At 43.3% G+C, this 19503-nt stretch overlaps 1 protein-coding gene across 1 annotated transcript in view; it reads left to right on the top strand.

The window, feature by feature from the left end:
• Window positions 1–12616: 12616 nt before the first annotated feature.
• The window catches only part of NLRP13 (NLR family pyrin domain containing 13), a gene marked incomplete at both ends in the record, with an annotated part of 48564 nt that continues 41677 nt past the window's right edge, over window positions 12617–19503 (top strand). Inside the window, one exon of the mRNA XM_080828634.1 lies at window positions 12617–12917. Within this exon, the coding sequence (XP_080684760.1) occupies window positions 12617–12917 (301 nt within the window). The remainder of the gene's footprint in view (window positions 12918–19503) is intronic.

Here is a 19503-nt window from a genome sequence, read left to right as displayed (position 1 = left end):
AAGTCTTGTACACACAGCAAAGGCAGCCTACAGGATAGATGAAAATATTTCCAGATCATAAATGTGATAAGAATTAACATCCAAAATATATAAAGAACTCATACAACCCAATGAAAAACAAAAACAAAACAACAAACAGCAACAACATAAAACTGAACCAAAAACCCCATTAAAATGGGCAAAGGCCCTAAGTCAGTATTTCTCCAGAGATGTAGAAATGACCAAAAGATACATGAAAAGATGCTCAACATCACTACTTATTAGGGAAATGCTAACAAAACCACGAGATATATCACACCTGTTAAGATGACTATTACCAGAAAGGCAAAAGACAACGGGTGAGGATGTGGAGAAAAGCGAACCCCGGTGCACCGTTGGTGGGAGTGTAAGTTGGTACAGCCAATATGGAAAACAGTATGGAGGCTCCTCAAAAAATTAAAAAATGGAACTATTTTATGATCCAGCAATCCCCCTTCTGGGTATGCATCCAAAGGAAATGAAATCAGTATCTTGAAGATATATCTGCATCCCCATGTTCATTGCAACATTATTCGCAATAATTCCAAGATATGGAAACAGTCTACGTGCCCATCAATGGACGAATGGGTGAAGAAAAGGTGGTTTATATACAATGGATTATTATTCAGCCATTAAAAAGTAGGAAGTCCTGCCATTTACAACATACAACACTATGAATGAGCCGGATACAGAAAGGTAAATACTATATGATCTCACTCATCTGCGGAATCTGAAGCGATGAACTCATAAAACCAGAGAGTAGAATAAGGGTTGCCTGGGGAAATGGGGAGATTTGGGTCAAAGGGTACAAACTTTTGGCTATGAATTAGTTTTGAGGAATTTAATGTACAGATGGTGACTGTAGTCTATCACGTAGATCCTTTCTCCTCCATTTTACAAAGGAGAAAAATGAGCTTTACGTAGGTTAGCTAAATTGGCCCAAACTGACAGAAACCAGCAGTTGGAGTCAAGTCTCCTTCCTAGCCCTATACACCAAGCCATGTGGCTGAATGATAATAGTCTTTATTGAAAAGGAATACTTGGGGGGAGGTGGTGTCAAAGCTGTCTCCTCTTCGTGACTACAGCTTTCTCGTGTTTTTTTTTTTTGCTTATTATTATTATTATTTTTTAATCTTATCAGCTAATGGCTACCATAGACCATGGAGCCCCTGGAGACCTGATATTTCCTCTGGTCTCAGGATTGTGCTAGCTCCGACAGTCTCTTGGCCCTCAGCTATGCATAAGTGGGAAAATAAAGGCTGAGAACTTAGGACTTCACTTCAGGGACAGGAAGACTGGGTTCGGAGAGTGGTGAGGATTTTATCAATGAAACGGAGCTGGTTGTTTTCAAAGGTGACTCTCCAGCTTTGCTTTGCGTTTTCGAGATGGGCCAACTGGACTTGGTGAACTTGAGTGTCTGTCGTTGTAAGTAAGAAAGTGAGATGGTGCCGATGATGGAGACAGGAGAGAAAAAACACAACACTCACCCCGAAGGGAATTAGGCTCCCTGGCTCCTTCCAGTCAAGTCCATCGCCCAAAGCAGAAAGAAGAGCACTGGGTCTGCCCTGCCCCCAGCCCTAATAGGCTCTGTGGTTCCAGCCAGTTAACATCATCCCTCCCACTGGGTGGGGCTGGCATATTACCATCCCATCATCCCCTTCACCGCACAGCTTGGAAAGCATTTAGCGTCCCAGGTCCCAGGTAATGGGCTATAAGAATTTTTCCCCACAGGTGCTTTCAATCTGAGGAGGAAATGCTCCCCAACCTCTTAGATTCAGAAGAATAAGCCACTTCAGAAAATTATGGTTTTGGAGAGGGCTGATACTGGAGACAGTCCTAGCATGTTGCTTCCCATTTGAAAACATCTAGGGCGAATGGGTGGTTCAGTGGGTTAAAGCCTCTGCCTTCGGCTCAGGTCATGATCTTGGGGTCTTGGGATCGAGCCCCGCATTGGGCTCTCTGCTCAGTGGGGAGCCTGCTTCCCCCTCTCTCTCTGCTTACTTGTGATCTTCTCTCTGTCAAATAAATGGATAAAATCTTTTTTTAAAAAGAAAACATCTAGAGCAATTTATTGGATGATCTTGTACCTGTCCTACTTGGAAGGAATTTGCACAAACGGAAGGTCTCAGTTTCACCAGGACCCAATGTAGGGTCCTATCAAAGAGAGACCCAGAAACAGAGCATGTAGGAAAATGACATGAATATACATGCTTCAAGTAGTTTTCCCATTGACTCTTTCAGGTGTTCTGATACGCAGTCAAGTCACTTGCACGTGTGGTTTTATCTGTTTCTTTCCAATTCTTACACCTTTCTCTAAGCGTTTCCTAATCTCCAATTTAAAATTGCTAATTTAAATTTAAAATAGCTAAATCTTGAATTCAGTCTGCGAATGCCACCGAGACGATGTTGATCGCAGTGGCATAAAACCTGTCCCAACGTGCTCCTGACTTCTCAGGAAGGGCCTTCACGTGCGCGATGGAATGTTGTTGCAGGTGGTTTTCCTGCTGTTGGGAGAAGAATCGGTCACTACATGTGGTTGCGTCTGTGCTTTTGTCTTAAGGCCTTATGGGCTCTTTCTTCCCCTTATATCTCATTGCTTTACATGACCTCTCGATGGCAGGAGAGGTACATCAATGGCTTTCGGCTGGAGGAGAAGACTCCATTCATGTCAGGATAGCATGAGGTTTTTTTTTTTAAGATTTTATTTATTTATTTGACAGAGAGAGATCACAAGCAGGCAGAAAGACAGGTGGGGGTGGGGGGGGGAAGCAGGTTCCCTGCTTAGCAGAGAGCCTGATGTGGGGCTCCATCCCAGGACCCTGGGATCATGTCCTGGGCCCAAGGCAGAGGCTTTAAACCACTGAGCCATCCAGGCACCAGGAGAGCACAGGTTTTAATTAGAAACACACCTGTGCCTCCCCTTTCCCAGCTAGTGATGATTTGCACCTGGAGAAGGCGTTGGAGATTATGTGTGGCAGCTGGTTCCTAAGTGGCTTCTCGACCTTGCTAGGGGGAGTCAGAAGGAAGCCCTAAACTAGGAGCTTGGAGAGAGACCTGATAGGCTGAGGAGCGGCCTGAGGGCCAATCACAGGCTGGGGCGGGGGTGCAGCTGGCTACTTCTTGGAGGGTCTCTGAACTGGGCCATCTGGGAAGTTGCCTGAGATTACGAGTCCGATTGGTAAGTGATGTCTCCTCTCTCCAGGGCTCCAAAACTCCTTGTCTAGTGTTCCTCCTCCTGTGGGATCCCGTGGGTGTTTTTAAAAGATCTGCTTTATTGAGGTATGACTGATAAACGAACCAAAAAACCCTGCACATACTTAACAAGTACAATTTAAGGAGTTTGGACAGAGGCATGCACTCTCAAAACAATCACCACAATCAAGGAAGTGGATGTGTGCATCACGTCCAAAGGTTTGTGCCCTTTGGTGTGTGTGCCCATGATGTGAGAACACTGGAGATGTACCCTCTTAGTGAAATTCTAAGTGCACAGTGCATAATTGTTAGCTGTGTACTTTGCGGACTACGGCAGACCTCTAGAACTGAGTCTTGCATAAATGATGCTTGGCTGTGGGATATATGTGCAACAGAATTTTACTCAATCTTAAAAAAATCCTGCCATTTGGGACAACGTGGGTGAACCTGGAGGACGTTACGCTAAGTGAAGGTAGCCAGCCCCAGAGGGACAAGCTCTGTGTGATTACATGACTAAGAAGTATCTAGAAGAGTCAGACTTAGAGAGGCAGAGACTAGGATGGTGGTTTACTGGGAGCTGGGCAGGGTTTGCTGTGGGCACTTTCTTAATCAGCAGCAGTCTGCAGCACCTCTGTCCTTGGACTTGACGCGTCTCTCTTTCTAGACCCAGGAGATACCTTAGTTCTTGGACCTTCTCCCTCCAGGGCTGTTTGCTCCTGTGGTTTTCGCTGACCATGGCTCCGTATCGCCTTCTCCCCTCCTTGGTTCAGTCTGATGCAGTCTTCAAGTCTCCTACAATTCCCTTTCCTCCTCACTTGCTTGTTCTGTTGGCTGTGTGATTTCGTGGCACCTTGTAGGGTCCTGTCTCAGACTCAGCACACTGTAATATTAATTATTGTTGTTCCCCATTATTCACGGATTCCGTATCTGTGAATTCACCTGCTCGCTAAAATGTATTTATAACCTCCCCCTGCAGCTAAATCAGTACTTGGTATGTTTTCTCCTGGTCCTTCTTGGACATGCACAGAACATGAAAGATTTGAGAAACGCTCCCAGCTGGGGGCTTGGACAAGCCAATGCTCTGCATTCTTGCTTCAGCTCTCCTCTACGCAGATGTCCTTCTAGCTGGTCCGTTCGGTGCCATGTCTTTTGCATTTTTGTGCTTTTTCGCTTGAGATAACAGGACTCTTTAATAGGCTCCGTGTGTACTGGTGAAATGCTGGTGTTCTTCAGCTCGAGAAGGCTGGTACTGTGCCCTACAGAGAAACACCTGTGTCAGGTGCTTTTCCTTCAGGCGTAATAGGACTGTGGGCCATGAGGTCAGTCTAGATGAATCAACGGTTGGTGTTGAATAAGATGTCCGAAACAGACATACATAAAACAAGGCTATGTATTGATGGGTTGACAAAAACACTGACCAGAGGCTTACAGGACGCTAACCCTGTATTTGCTGCCTCGGCCCTGGTTTAGTAATTGCTGATTCGGTGTTCCTGGTGACGTTACAGAGTGTAATGACTGCAAACGAGAACGGACTGCACCTACAACAGCAGATGGTATGCATTTACTAGGAGAGTGGGCGGAGAAGTCAACAAGACGCACACAGACTTTGCCAACATGCATTTTCGTGGCTGGTTTGTAAGCTCGTGCAATCTGCTTGGCCAAGGCTGGGTCGCCAGTTCTAGTACAGTGTGTGCCCTGGCTCCTGGTAGTTGTTTGATGATAATCTGATGCTCTTCCAAGCTCAGACTTTCCACTGATCTTTCTCCTCCCTCTTAATACCTCAGAGGGCTTTCCCCCAGGAGTTCCCAACAATTTTCAGTGCTGTCCTGTGAATTTAGGCTGCTGGAATTTTTTTTAATTTAAATATGATTAGCCAACTTATAGTACATTATTCGTTTCATGTGTATCGTCAGTTCATCAGTTGTGTATAACACCCAGTGTTCATCCCATCTCATGGGATGAACTTTTTTTTTTTAAGATTTTATTTATTTGACAGAGATCATAAATAGGCAGGCAGAGAGTTGGGGGTGGGAAGCAGGCTCCCTGCTGAGCAGAGAGCCTGACTCGGGGCTTGATCCAGAACCCTGAGATCATGACCTGAGCCAAAGGCAAAAGTTTAACCCACTGAGCCACCCAGGCGCCCCTCTCATGCCCTTCTTAATGCCCATCACTCTGATATCCCATCCCCCCACTCACCTCCCCTCCAGCAACCCTCGGTTTGTCTCCCGGAGTCCAGAGCCTCTCATCCTCTGTGTCCCTCTCTGATTTCTTCCCGTTCCGTTTTCCCTCCCTTCCCCCGTGATCCTCTGAGCTCTTTCTTCTATTACACATATGAACGAAACTCTATAATTGCCTTTCTCTGTTTTGACTAATTTCACTCCGTATAATCCCGACTAGTCCCATCCATGTTGATGTAAATGGTGGGTGTCCATCCTTTCCGATGGCTGAGTACTATTCCATTGTACATATGAACCACATCTTCTTTATCCATTCTTCTGTTGATGGACATCTCATCTCCTTCCACAGTTTGGCTATTGTGGACATTGCTGCTATAAAACATTCTGGATGCAGGTGTCCCTTCAGATCACTACATTTGTATCTTTAGGATAAATACTCCGTAGTGCAATTGCTGGGTCGTAGGGTAGCTCTATTTTTAACTTCTTGAGGAACCTCTATACCATTTTCCAGAGTGGTTGCACCAGCTTGCATTCCCACCAACAGTGTAGGAGGGTTCCCCTTTCTCCGCATCCTCTTTCTCCGCATCCTCGCCAACATCTGTTGTTTCCTGACTTGTTAATTTTAGCCATTCTGACTGGTGTGAGGTGGGATCTCACTGTGGTTGTGATTTGTATTTCCCTGATGCCGAGTGATGTTGAGTACTTTCTCATGGGTCTGATAGCCATTTTTAGGTCTTTGGAGAAGTGTCTGTTCATGTCTTCTGCACATTTTTTGACTTGATTTTTTGTTTTTTAGGTGTTGAGTTTGATAAGTTCTTTATAGATCTTGGATATCAGCCCTTTGTCCATAGTGTCATTTGCAAATATCTTTTCCCATTCTGTGGGCTGCCTTTTAGTTGACTCTTTACTTTGCTGTGCAAAAGCTTTTTATTTGATGAAGTCCCCAAAGTTCACTTTTGCTTTTGTTTGGGATGGGTTTTCATAGCCACCTGATCTGGAGGATGTCCTTGTCAGAGAGGCAAGTCTGCAGACTAGTTGCCTCAGGCCTGTTCTTTATTGCCTTCAGTGCTCCCTGGGACTTGAGATGACCAGTGTCTGCGCTGGACCAAGCTCCGAGGGGAATAGCAGTAGGTCTTTTGGGGGGAGGAGCATAAATACTGTGTATAGGCTTCGAGATATTTTGTTTTTTTTTTTTTTAATTTTATTTATTTGACAGAGATCTCAAGTAGGCAGAGAGGCAGGCAGAGAGAGGGGGGAAGCAGGCTCCCTGCTGAGCAGAGAGCCCAATGTGGGGCTCGATCCCAGGACCCTGAGATCATGACCTGAGTCAAAGGCAGAGGCTTAACCCACTGAGCCACCCTGTGCCATATTTGTAAGATTGACAAAATTGAACTAGAGATATTTTTAAGTAGATAATCCTTTTACTTTGATGCCTCATGATTTTTCATTGCTTGGATTTGTGACCACCCTCGTATATTGGCATTTTTGACTTGTAAATGATACATGTTTAATGTGCACAATTCAATGCATTTGGGGATAGGTATATACCTTGAAATGAGCACCACTGTTGAGGCCATAAATGTCCTTCCCTGCCCAAAGCTTCCTTCCACCTTATTTTTGTGATAAGAACACTTAAGACCCACCCTCTTAGCATATTGTAAGCACAAATGCAGTATTGTCAGCCATAGGTCCTATGGTGTACATTAGCTCTCCAGAATTTTAATTGTTTTTAATTTAATTTTTTCAGTGCTCCAAGATTCATTGTTTATGCACCACACCCAGTGCTCCACGCAATCCGTGCCTTCCTCAATACCCATCACCAGGCTCACCCATTCTCCTACCCCCCTCCCCTCTAAAACCCTCAGTTGTTTCTCAGAGTCCACAGTCCTTCGTGGTTCGTCTCCCCCTCCAATTTCCCCCAATTCACTTCTCCTCTCCTTCTCCTAATGTCCTCCGTGTTATTCCTTATGCTCCACAGGTAAATGAAACCATATGATAATTGACTCTCTCTGCTTGACTTACTTCACTCAGCATAATCTCTTCTAGTCCCGTCCATGTTGCTACAAAAGTTGGGTATTCATCCTTTCTGATGGCTGAGTAATATTCCATTGTGTATATGGACCGCATCTTTATCCATCTGTCTGTTGAAGGATGTCTTGGCTCTTTCCACAGTTTGGCAATTGTGGACACTCCTGCTATGATTTTTGACTTTTTTTTAAACTTAAGATTACAAAAAAAATAAACTTAATATTACACATGTAAGTGATACCATGTGGTATCTCTGTCTGGCTTATTTCACTTAGCAAAATGTCTTCTAGGCAAATTCTTGTGGCAGGAGATTAGCAGATGGGGGAGATAGGGAGAGGCTGGTAGAAGGGTACAACTTTTAGCTCTAAGATGAATAGGATCTGAGGACCTAATGTAACACACGGTGCTTGTACTTGATGACACTGTACTGTATGATTGAAATTTGCTGAGTAGAACTTGAACGTTTCCACGCACATGTATAGTAAGTGAGGGGGGCCCTTCATAATATATACATTGATCAAACCACCACAATATATACTTGAAATATCTTCAAGTTTTGTCAATTATACCTCAATGACACAGAAATTTAAAAATGAGGAAAATCCTTTCTCCCTTTACCTGAGTGAGAATAATTGTTAAACAAAAACTTTTTAATTTTATTTACTTATTTGTTTGAGAGACAGTGAGAGCATGAGAGGGGAGAAGTTCAGAGGGAGAAGCAGACTCTCTGTGGAGCTGGGAGCCTGATGCGGGACTCGATCCCCGGTCTCTGGGATTATGACCTGAGTCGAAGGCAGTTGCTTAACCAACTGAGCCATCCAGGCACCCTAAAACTTTTTAAAAATGTAAAATCAATTAGCCAACATATAGTGCATCATTATTTTTTGATGTTGGGTTCAGTGTTTAATTAGTTGCGTATCACACCCAGGGCCCATCACATCAGGTTGTCTTTATCCATTCCTCTGTTGATAAGGAGCTGAGATGTCCTTCAACTTTTGATTCAGACTTGTCTTGATAGCAGCTTAATGCCTTTTGTATATATCGCAATGCATCCTGAATATCTCCAGTGCTCAGGATGCCTCCCAGTGCCTCTCCCAGGCTCCCCCAGCACTAACCTCTATTCTAGGTTCTATCATGTTCAGTTAATTTCTGAACTTCATGTAAGGATACTATGCAGTGATGCCTGTTGTGACCTGGTCTCTTCTGCTTGACATAACAATTATGAGGTTGACCCATAAAATTGCACAGGTTGGTTGTTTCTATATCTATTTCTGTCTAGGAGGCCAGTGTATGGATGTAGCACATTTCCCCATTGCTGGACATTTGGCTGCCTCCACGTGTTTGACTATCATCAGCTGGAGCTGCCATAAACATTCTTGTTCATGTCTTTTGGACATGTGCCTGGGAGGGGAATTGTCGGATCTGTGTATGTGTAGCTCTAGGATTCGTGGCCAGGGAGCTGTACACAGTGGTTGTATGTTTTCACACTCCTCCAGGGAAGGTGTGGTTTTTCTAGTTCCATATTGGTGACAACGCTAGATGACAGCCCTTACCATTGTAGCTCCTCCCATTGGGGTATAGAACTCTGCCCCTGTGGATCTAATGGAAGTTTTCTGGTGAGTCCTGTTCATGGGCCATCTGGGGAACCTTGTGTGTGACATGCCTCTTGAAGTGTTCCAAGCATTGGTACAATTAGGATGTTTTTGTAACAGTTGTTGGGGGCAGTGCTCTGTATACCTCAGTTAGGTCAAGCTGCTAATGATGTGGTTCAAATGTTCTATGTCTTATACTTTTTTCCCTACCTGTTCCCTTAAATCTTGAATCTCCAGTTAATCACCATTTTATTTCTATTTTTGCTTTATGTAGTTTGAAGCTGTATTACTAGGTTCATAAAATTTTAGAGCTCCTCTATCTTCCTGCGGGACTAGTCCTACTATAAAATGTCCTCTGTGTTTAGTGATAATTTTGTCTCTAAATGTATTTAGATAATGTTGTAGCTATGCTTGTTCTGGTTAGGGTGTGAACACTGCATTTTTTTACATTAACTTACTCTAAATGTCCTATGCCCTGATACTTACCATGTGCCTTTCAGTTTTAATCCCGTTTGACCATGTTCTTGAGTTAGTATTTATCCCATTTATGTTTCTATGATTGCCAACACCTTGGGGTTTTGGTATGTTCTCTTGCTCTTTGTTTTCTGTGTTTTTGTTCTTCCTTTGTTGTTTTTCGAAGAAATTGAGTGTTTTCTCTTTCCCATGCTCATATTACAGTGTTTACTGTAGAGAGTTCAGTATTTATCTCTAACTAGTGGTTTGCCTGAGATGATGTCATGACTGATCAATGCAAGAATCAAGGAGCAGCTGAGCTTTCTTGACTTCTCATCCTGTGTCACCTCTGTCACCATCTCTGTGTTTTACCACATATGTTATAATGTGTTAATATATATTAATATATAAAACATTTTGGTGGGAAAACATTTTAATACAATGTTGTCAAGGGTTAATATTCTTGCACATTCATCCCCACATTGACCATTTCTGTGTCCCTCTTTGTGTTCTGCTGTACTTTCATCTGAAAAAGTTTTCAGGTGGTGTGTATATATATATGCCTGCTGGTAATGAATTCTCTGCTTTAAAACTTTTTTGAAATTTCCAGCTTTACTGAGGTGAGACAGACACTTAAGTTGTAAGTGATGTTTTTAAAAAAGGTGTACAACATGGTGACTTAACTTTTAAATTCTTCTTTTTTTACAAATTTTTTTGTTATTCACCATACAATACATCATTAGTTTTTGATGTAGTGTTCCAAGATTCATTGTTTATGTACAATACTCAGTGCTCCATGCAACCTGTGCCCTCCTCTAAAACCCTCAGTTTCACTTATATGTGAAACATAAGGAATAGCACTCAGAACATCAGGAGAAGGAAGGGAAAAATGAAGTGGGGGGCATCAGAGGAGGAGATGAACCATGAGAGACTATGGACCCTGGGAAACAATCTGAGGGTTTCAGAGGGAAAGGGGTGGGCGGGATAGGTTGGTCTCATGATGGGTATTAAGGAAGGCATGTAATGGAATGGGCACTCACTATTACATGCAAACAATGAGTCATCGAACTCTCCAAAAACTAATGATGTACTATATTGTGACTAACATAACATAATAACATTTTTTAAAGTGCTAAAAAAATAAAGAAAACCCTCAGTTTGTTTCTCAGAATCCAGTCTCTCATCTTTCCTCTCCCCACTCTAATTTCCCCTAATTGGCTTTTCCTTTCCTTCTCCTAATGTCCTCCATGTTATTCCTTATGCTCCACAAGTAAGTGAAACCATATGATAATTGACTTTCTCTGCTTGACTTATTTCACTCAGCATAATCTCCTCCAGTCCCACCCATGTTGATGCAAAAGTCGGGTATTCATCCTTTCTGATGGCTGAGTAATAGTCCATTGTATATATGGACCACATCTTTATCCATTCATCTGCTGAAGGGCATCTCAGCTCCTTCCACAGTTTGGCTATTGTGGACATTGCTGCTATGAACATTGGGGTGCATATGGTCCTTCTTTTCACTACATCTGTGTCTTTGGGGTAAATACCCAGTAGTGCAATTGCAGGGTCATAGGGAAGCTCTATTTTTAATTTCTTAAGGAATCTCCACACTGTTTTCCAAAGTGGCTGCACCAACTTGCATTCCCACCAACAGTGTAAAAGTGTTCCCCTTTCTCCACATTCGCTCCAACATTGGTTGTTTCCTGTCTTGTTGATTTTGGCCATTCTAACTGGTACAATGTGGTATCTCAGTGTGGTTTTGATTTGAACTTCCCTGATGGCTAATGATGAATATTTTTTCATGTGTCTGATAGCCATTTGTATGTCTTCATTGGAGAAGTGTCTGTTCAGGTCTTCTGCCCATTTTTTGACTTGATTATCTGTTTTTTGGGTGTTGAGTTTGAGAAGTTCTTTCAGATCTTGGATATCAGTCCTTTGTAGTGTCCTCTGTGAATATCTTCTCCCATTCCGTGGGTTGTCTCTTTGTTTTAATGTGCATATTAACTGTGAAATGATCACCACAATCAAGTTAATTAACACCTCCACCCCACAGAGTTACCTTTCCCCTGAGTGGTGAGAACAGTTAAGATCTACTTTCTTAGTGAATTTCAAGTATATACTATTAACTAAAGTTACCATGCTGCACATTAGATCCCCAGAATTATTCATCATGTGACAGAAAGCTAGTAACTTTAGACTGACATCTCACCAGCCCCTGGCAACTTGGTATGTGATTGGAAACATCTTTTTAAAAAGATTTTATTTATTTATTTGAGAGAGAGAGTGAGAGAAAGAAAGAGCACATGCACACGTAAGCAGGGGAAGCTACAGGCGGAAGGAGAAACTGTCTCCCCACTGAGCAAGGAGCCCAATGTGGGACTCAGTTCCAGGACACTGGGATCATGACCTGAGCCGAAGGCAGCTGCCTGACTGATCTCACAGGCGTCCCTGGAAACATCTTTATTTTACCTTCATTTTAAAAGTTTATCAAATTGCAGTTAACATACAGTATAATATTAATTTCAGGTGTACAATACAGTGATTCAACACTTCCATACAACACCCAGTGCTCATCACAAGAAGCACAGTCCTTAATACCCATAACTTGTTTCTCCCATCCCCCCCACATCCCCTCTGGTTACCATCAGTCTGTTCTCAATAGTTAAGAGTCTGTATTTCTTCATTTTTAGAGGATATTTTCACTGGACGTGTAATCTAGGTGGGCAATGTATTTTTTTTTTCTTTACAGCAATTTAAAGATGTCATTTCATTGTCATTTTTGTACAACAGATAATGTACCTGTGTGTCTCTGGTGTTTTAGAGAATGCAGTGAGGTGACCGATCAGTGTAGAGTAAGTTTCTCTTTCCTTCTCCTGCACCAGCTGCTGCTCCAGGCACTGGTGGTGCAGCCCAGAACAGACACCATCTTTGTCCCAAGGAGTTTACATTCTTGTGCAGCTGAGAGATAGAGAAGTGTACAAACACTGGTAGCAGCAGAAACAGGTGCTACTGGGAGAAAGCAGAACAAGTGTGTAGATGTGTTTTGGAGGTGGTGACATCCTGGCTTATGGTTTCAACTCTATTCTCTACAGGTTCTGTTCTGTGGATGTAACAGTCCCTGGGCGGAGCTAGAGGTCTTGCATGTTGGGCAAGATGAGCTCCTCTGTGAATGTCTCCATCAACAACGGTTCCTGTGATAAGCTGCTGTCTTACCTGATGGGCCTGGATCAGTCACAGCTGGAGGAATTCAAGCTGTGCCTCCAGTCCCCAGAGCTGCTGCTTGGGAACTTCCAGAAGATCCCCTGGGCAAACTTGAAAGCCAGTGATCCTGTTAATCTGTTAAGTCTGTTGGGTGAATACTTTTCAGAAAGGCAGATATGGGAAGTGACCCTCAGCATCTTTGAGAACATGAATCTGACTTCGTTGTGTGTGGAAGTTAGAGCAATACTGAATGGTGAGTGGGTCCACAGGAGGGATGGAGGGATGGGGGGGTACAGAGGGACATCTGCTTTGTGCTCATACAAGCAAGGAGATTGTTGGTGGATTTTTATGGGGTCGTGCCAAATTGTTACCCATGAAAAATCCCCCTGCTGGGCTATGAAAGTTTCAGGTAAAGGTATGAGGGCTACAATGATTTGGCTCTCATCTGGAAGGGAATGGTGATTCCAAGCAGAAAGAGGACACTTAGAGGTACACTCAGTTGTGTTGCAGACCTTCTTTTGAAAATACAGATTACCTCCTGGAGGGGAGGTGGATGAGGGGATGGGGTAACTCAGTGATGGGCATTCAGGAGGGCACATGTTGTGATGAGTGCTGGGTGTGTCACACAACTGGTAATTTATTGAACACATATCTGAAATTAATGATGTACTATATGTTGGCTAACTGAATTTAAATTTAAGAAAAGAGAGAAAATACAGACTTCTTCCAATGCAGCTATAGTAGTAGGGAATGACTGGAGTGTAACAGGATTTCATGTTTGCTTACACAGGATTCTTCGTCCTACAAGGGAAACACTAGGTAAATGCCAACACAACAAAATAAGGGGGGTCTGCGTGGCTCAGTGGGTTAAGTCTCTGCCTTTGACTCAGGTCATGATCCCAGGATCCTGGAATAAAGCCCCACATCAGGCTCTCTGCCCACCAGGGAGCCTGCTTCCTCCTCTCTCTCTCTCTCTCTCTCTCTCTCTCTCTCTCTCTGCCTGCCTCTCTGCCTACTGGTGATCTCTGTCAAATAAACAAAAAATTTAAAAAAAAAAAAAGAAAAGACTGCACCCAGCTGAGCCAAGCCATGAAGGAATATACAAAATGTACATGCACAAACACACCTCAAACATCTACCAGCTACCCTAGCACAAGCCACACCCACCCAAAACTTACTGTCTGATTTTAGATTGCTCGTTCACCTTCACAGATCCTCACAAGCTGTAAAACTTCCCACATCTGCAAGCAAGTGTCAGGCACTTTTAAATTATTGTTTGATTGACTTGTGTTAGGTTAGTCACCATAAAATACATCATTCGTTTTCTTAAAATTTCAGTGTTCCGGAATTCATTGTTTATATACCACACCGAGTGCTCCATGCAATACATGCCCTCCATAAAATTCATTCTCCATAAAATATCATTCTTGGGGGTATAGCTCAGTGGGAGAGCATTTGACTGCATAAAATATCATTCTCCATGGGGGAAAAATGAGAGCCTTCCCACTGAGATCAGGAACACGACAAGGATGCCCACTCTCACCACTCTTGTTCAGCATAGTACTAGAAGTCCTAGCAACAATAGACAACAAAGAGAAATAAAAGGTATTCAAATTGGCAAAGAAGTCAAACTCTCTCTCTTTGTGGATGACATGATACTTTATATGGAAAACCCAAAAGACCACCCCCAAACCACTAGAACTCATACAGCAGCAATTCAGTAATGGGGCAGGATACAAAATCAATGCACAGAAATCAGTTGCTTTCTTATACACTAACAATGAAACTGTAGAAAGGGCAACTAGAGAATCCGTTCCATTTACAATAGCACCAAAACCCACAGGATACCTTGGAATAAACCTAATTTATTTTATTTTTATTTTTTTAAGGTAAAGTGCGTGCTGTGTTTGTGGAGGCATTGCAGTAGCTAGCTAGTTGCCTGGTGTGCTGTTGTATTGTGTAGTATTTACTGGGACCGTGATGTGTTTCATAACCGGTTAGCAAGCGTGAAACTGTGCTACTATTTTTGTTGGAATCCTTTTTCTGAATGTATCACTGATCTCATTTTCCTGTAAAGTAAAAACCCATGTGGTTTTTATCCCGTTTTCTCTCTGCAGTGAGCCTTAGGAGTGCATATGCCACTTGATGGCAGAACCAGTTGTCTCTGAGACCGGTACAAAATTGTCCTAACTTTTGGTGGTACCTGTAATGAGCCAGGCATCGATCCTGATGCCTCCTGTGCATTTGTACGTAGTCTTTACTATGCTCATAAGATGTAGTGTTGTCCCACTTTTGTAGACAAGGAAACGGTCCAGAGCTCAAGTGAGTTGCCCAAGGTCACAGACCTGGTGACTTGAACCCAGGTAGTGGATCTCCAGAGGCTCTGTGCTTGACTGTACACTGCTTCCCTTGCCCCAGAATGAGGGCATGAGTTCAAAGCAGTAGGGATGGGAGCTGACAATATATTTCCCAAATCGGAGATTCTGAGTCTTGGAAATTCAGGCTCTATGGATCTTCAGGTGGGCAGGAGGATGGGGTGGGGATGAGATTTCCCTGTCTACCCACCACCCTTTCTCCATTCCTTTCCCCCTCCCCGTCTTCCCCCTTCATTTGAAATCCCTCATTTACTCTTGTGTAGAATGGGCAGGTGTTGAGCAGAGAGCTAGAGAGTGGAACCTAGAATCCTTAAATCTTGTTGTTGACTGGTGATCCCAGAGGGAGGCGTGTGCACAGAGGAAAATGTCATTTAAGGAAGGACCTCCTTCCTGGCCACTGGTCCTGTATGAGTGCTGTAGAGCCAGACCTGGCACATTGGAAGAGCCCATTCCTTCTCGTCCTTATTTGGTTCCCAGGCGACCTGTGGAGGGGGTGTGGCATATGGAGGACACCTCGCCAGCAGGAAAAAGCCCTAGACCACATCACGTCCTGGCAATGTGAGCGATGATACAAAGGTCCAGCAGGTCAGGATAGCTTCCGCTTCCCCTTGGCTCCATCTTCTAGGAAATACGGCATAATGAGAGTGTCTGTGCTTGAACGATGCTGTGTTATGAGTATGTGAATGCATGTGTGTCTACGGGTGTATGTGTGTTATCTTTCGGGGGCTCTGGGCTTAGGTTTGGTGTCAGAATGCCAGGATTCAAAGCCTCGCTCATCTAACCAACTATAACCCTGGTCAAATGACTTACCACTGAGCTCTCTGTTCTCTCTTCTTGAAAACCTGGCTAACTGTACCTACCTCTGCATTTCTAGGATGAAATGCTTAGAAGATGAGAAAGTTTTCACACATTTGTTTATCTTTGGGGTAGTTTTCTCTGGACTCCAGGTGCTAGTTTGAGACAATGCCAGATGGCCTGGATCAGAACTGGGAATGTCTTTGTCATCGCACGGCACATATCTTCCACCCTACCCAAGACTGTTCCGACAGATTTTGGGCAGGTGAATCTGTGATTTCCCTGCAAAAGGGAAGTCAGGACTGGGATTTTTTTAAAAAGGAATTGTACTTATAATTCTAGGCTATGGCGTTGGTTCTTTTGATAAGTGGCCCCAGCTAGATCTAGAGTCTTCAATTTAATGTATCTAGATATAGAGTGTGGCAGCAAGGCTATAATCTGGAGGGATCCCCTCACTGGGTTTATGTGCAACAGAGGAATGCAATGTGTCATGTAGTTGATGTACAGGTAAATGGACTAGTGATGAGGGGATGATCTTAACATATTGTGCTATGCTCCTAAGATTCCCCATTCAGTTTCCCTATTGCTAGGAGGGCTGACCCAACCTTGGACAGACCCTACAGGTAGGCTCTGTGGGGCTCCTCAAAATTGGATTTTTTTGGGGGGGTCAAGTTCACCATGGTAGAGAGTGATGGGTGGTAGTGGGTCAAAGGAACATGCAGCATGAAGAAGCCGCCCAGGACCCAGCTAGCTACCCAGATCACATCCTGCAAACCTTGACAACCAGTGGAATTATAAATGTTAGAGCCATGTCTCCGTTAGAGCTGTTATCCCTATGGGACATTGGCTCATAGCAGCTAAGCACTGGACAGTAGAATAAGTTATTGCTGTGTGAGTTAGACATGGAAGGGGCCCTTCAGCTCATGAGGAATGGGGCATTCAGAGTGGTTTTGTGGAATATATAGAGGGGGCTTGGTTTAAAACCCAATTCTTGGTGCTTTTATTTTTATGGTGCTCTAGTGTGCAGAAATAGAATGTTTTCTATGTGATGGGCATTCTACGTACTTGGGATAAGTAAGCAAACAGAGGCTAGCCATTGTGTCCCTCCTTCAGTGGGGTGAAGAGAGGTACTGAAGGTAAGAAATAAGTACACTACATGGTGTGTTAGGAGGTAACAAAGGGAATGGGAAGAGAAAGGTGAATAGGGAGAGTCTTGGGTGTGTGTTGTAGGGATCAGGTGCAGTGCTAATCAGGACTGCCCAGCACCATTGAGCTAAAATTTGAGCAAAGACTTGGGAGAAGAGACAGTGGGTCATATGAGTGTGGGGAGAGAGTGTTCCTGATGGGGGGGATGGCTGGACCTAGAGAACTTGAGTTGATGGACCTGGGGAATGTGATTCCTTTGTCTTCAGTTTCAGGCTTGTCAGGGCAGTCCTTGGCTCCACAGAGAGCATCCATCACTGGTCATTTTCAGCCTGGGTATCTCAATATCCCACTATCACTATTTGTTGCAGAGATGACACAGCCATCGGGACCCCAAGATCCAAACCAAGAAGCAGCAGAGATGCCGGAAGAAGAAAAAGGTTTGTATGCTACTTTATGGTGATTGTGGACAAATTGCTTGATGGGTCATCCATTTTGTTGGATCTCTAATTGTCATCACCTCTGAAATTTTCTTCAATGTATACCATTCCCCACCTGTTCTTGCGTTGCTGCTTATTGAATAATAAGTTGCTGTAAACTGGGTAATTTCTGACTCCACTGTCTGTTCTTAGATACCAGTGTCTGTTTCTAGATGTTGTGATTTTGTTGCATTAACAGGTAACTGTATTTTTTGGGTACCAGTTGATTGTTGGAGATTTTCACGTCGACAAAGTAATAGTGCAGCTATGGAACAGGCTTGGTTTTCTCAAATATATGTACTGGTGTATAATCCAGAAAGAATCCCAGAAACCTAAAACTTGTAATGAAAAACATCAATCCATTGTTCAATCCTTGAGTTCTGTAGAAGCAACTATATGCTACTCTTGGCTGCCACTTCACTATTTCTATGCTCATAAAGGGGTTAACATACACTGCAACCTCTTGGTTTTTCTTTTTTTTTCTTTTCACTAACATATAATGTATTATTTGCCCCAGGGGTACAGGTCTGTGAATCATCAGGCTTACACATTTCATAGCACTCACCATAGCACATACTCTCCCCAGTGTCCATAACCCAACCACCTTCTCCCTAACCCCCTCGCCACCAGGCAACCATCAGTTTATTTCATGAGATGAAGAGTCTCTTATGGTTTGTCTCCCTCCCAATCCCATCTTGTTTCATTTTTTTCCCTCCCTACCCCCATAACCCCCCACCCTGCCCCTCAAATTCCTCATATCAGAGAGATCATATGATAATTGTCTTTCTCTGATTGACTTATTTTGCTTAGCATAATACCCTCTAGTTCCTTCCATGTCATTGCAAATGGCAAGATGTCATTTTTTTAGATGGCTGTATAGTATTGCATTTTGTGTGTGTGTGTGTGCGCCACATCTTTTTTTTTTTTTTTTAGATTTTATTTATTTGAAAGAGAGAGTGAGAGAGAGCATGAGAGCTGAGAAGGTCAGAGGGAGAAGTGGACTCCCCATGGAGCTGGGAGCCTGATGTGGGACTCGATCCTAGGACTCTGAGATCATGACCTGAGCTGAAGGCAGTTGTTTAACCAACTGAGCCACCCAGGTGCCCATAAGCCACATCTTTATCCATTCATCTGTTGATGGACATCTAGGTTCTTTCCATAGTTTGGCTATTGTGGACATTGCTGCTATAAATATTCAGGTGCATGGGCCCCTTTGGATCACTACACTGGTATCTTTAGGGTAAATACCCAGTAGTGCAATTGCTGGTTTGTAGGGTAGCTTTATTTTTTTTAAATTTATTTATTTTTTAAAAATTTATTGATTTTTTTTTTTTAAATTTCTTCTCCTACACTATGGAGTATTACGCCTCCATCAGAAAGGATGAATACCCAACTTTTGTATCAACATGGATGGGACTGGAAGAGATTATGCTGAATGAAATAAGTAAAAAAAAAGTCAATTATCATATGGTTTCACTTATTTGTGGAGCATAACAAATAACACGGAGGACATAGGGAGATGGAGAGGAGAAGGGAGTTGAGGGAAATTGGAAGGGGAGATGAATGAACCATGAGAGACTATGGACTCTGAAAAACAATCTGAGGGTTTTGAAGGGGCGGGGGGTGGGAGGTTGGGGAGAGCCAGGTGGTGGATATTATGGAGGGCACGTATGGCATGGAGCACTGGGTATGGTACAAAAACAATGAATTCTGTTATGCTGAAAAGAAATTAATAAAAGACATATAAATAAATGAATGTGCATATACAAGGAAAAAAAATTTCTTCTCAGTGTTCCAGAATGCATTGTTTATGTATCATACCCAGTGCTCCATGCAATCCATGCCCTCCTTAATACCCACTACCAGGCTCACCCAGCCTCCCAACCCCCTCCCCTCCAAAACCCTCAGTTTGTTTCTCAGAATCCACAGTCTCTCACGGTTCGTCTCCCCTTCCAATTTCCTCCAACTCACTTCTCTCCATCTCCCCATGTCCTCTGTGTTATTCCTTATGCTCCACAAGTAAGTGAAACCATATGATAATTGACTC

Source organism: Martes martes (genome assembly GCF_963455335.1).
Source record: "Martes martes genome assembly, chromosome: 17".
NCBI lineage: Eukaryota > Metazoa > Chordata > Mammalia > Carnivora > Mustelidae > Martes > Martes martes.
This window is presented reverse-complemented; position numbering and strand designations above follow the sequence as displayed.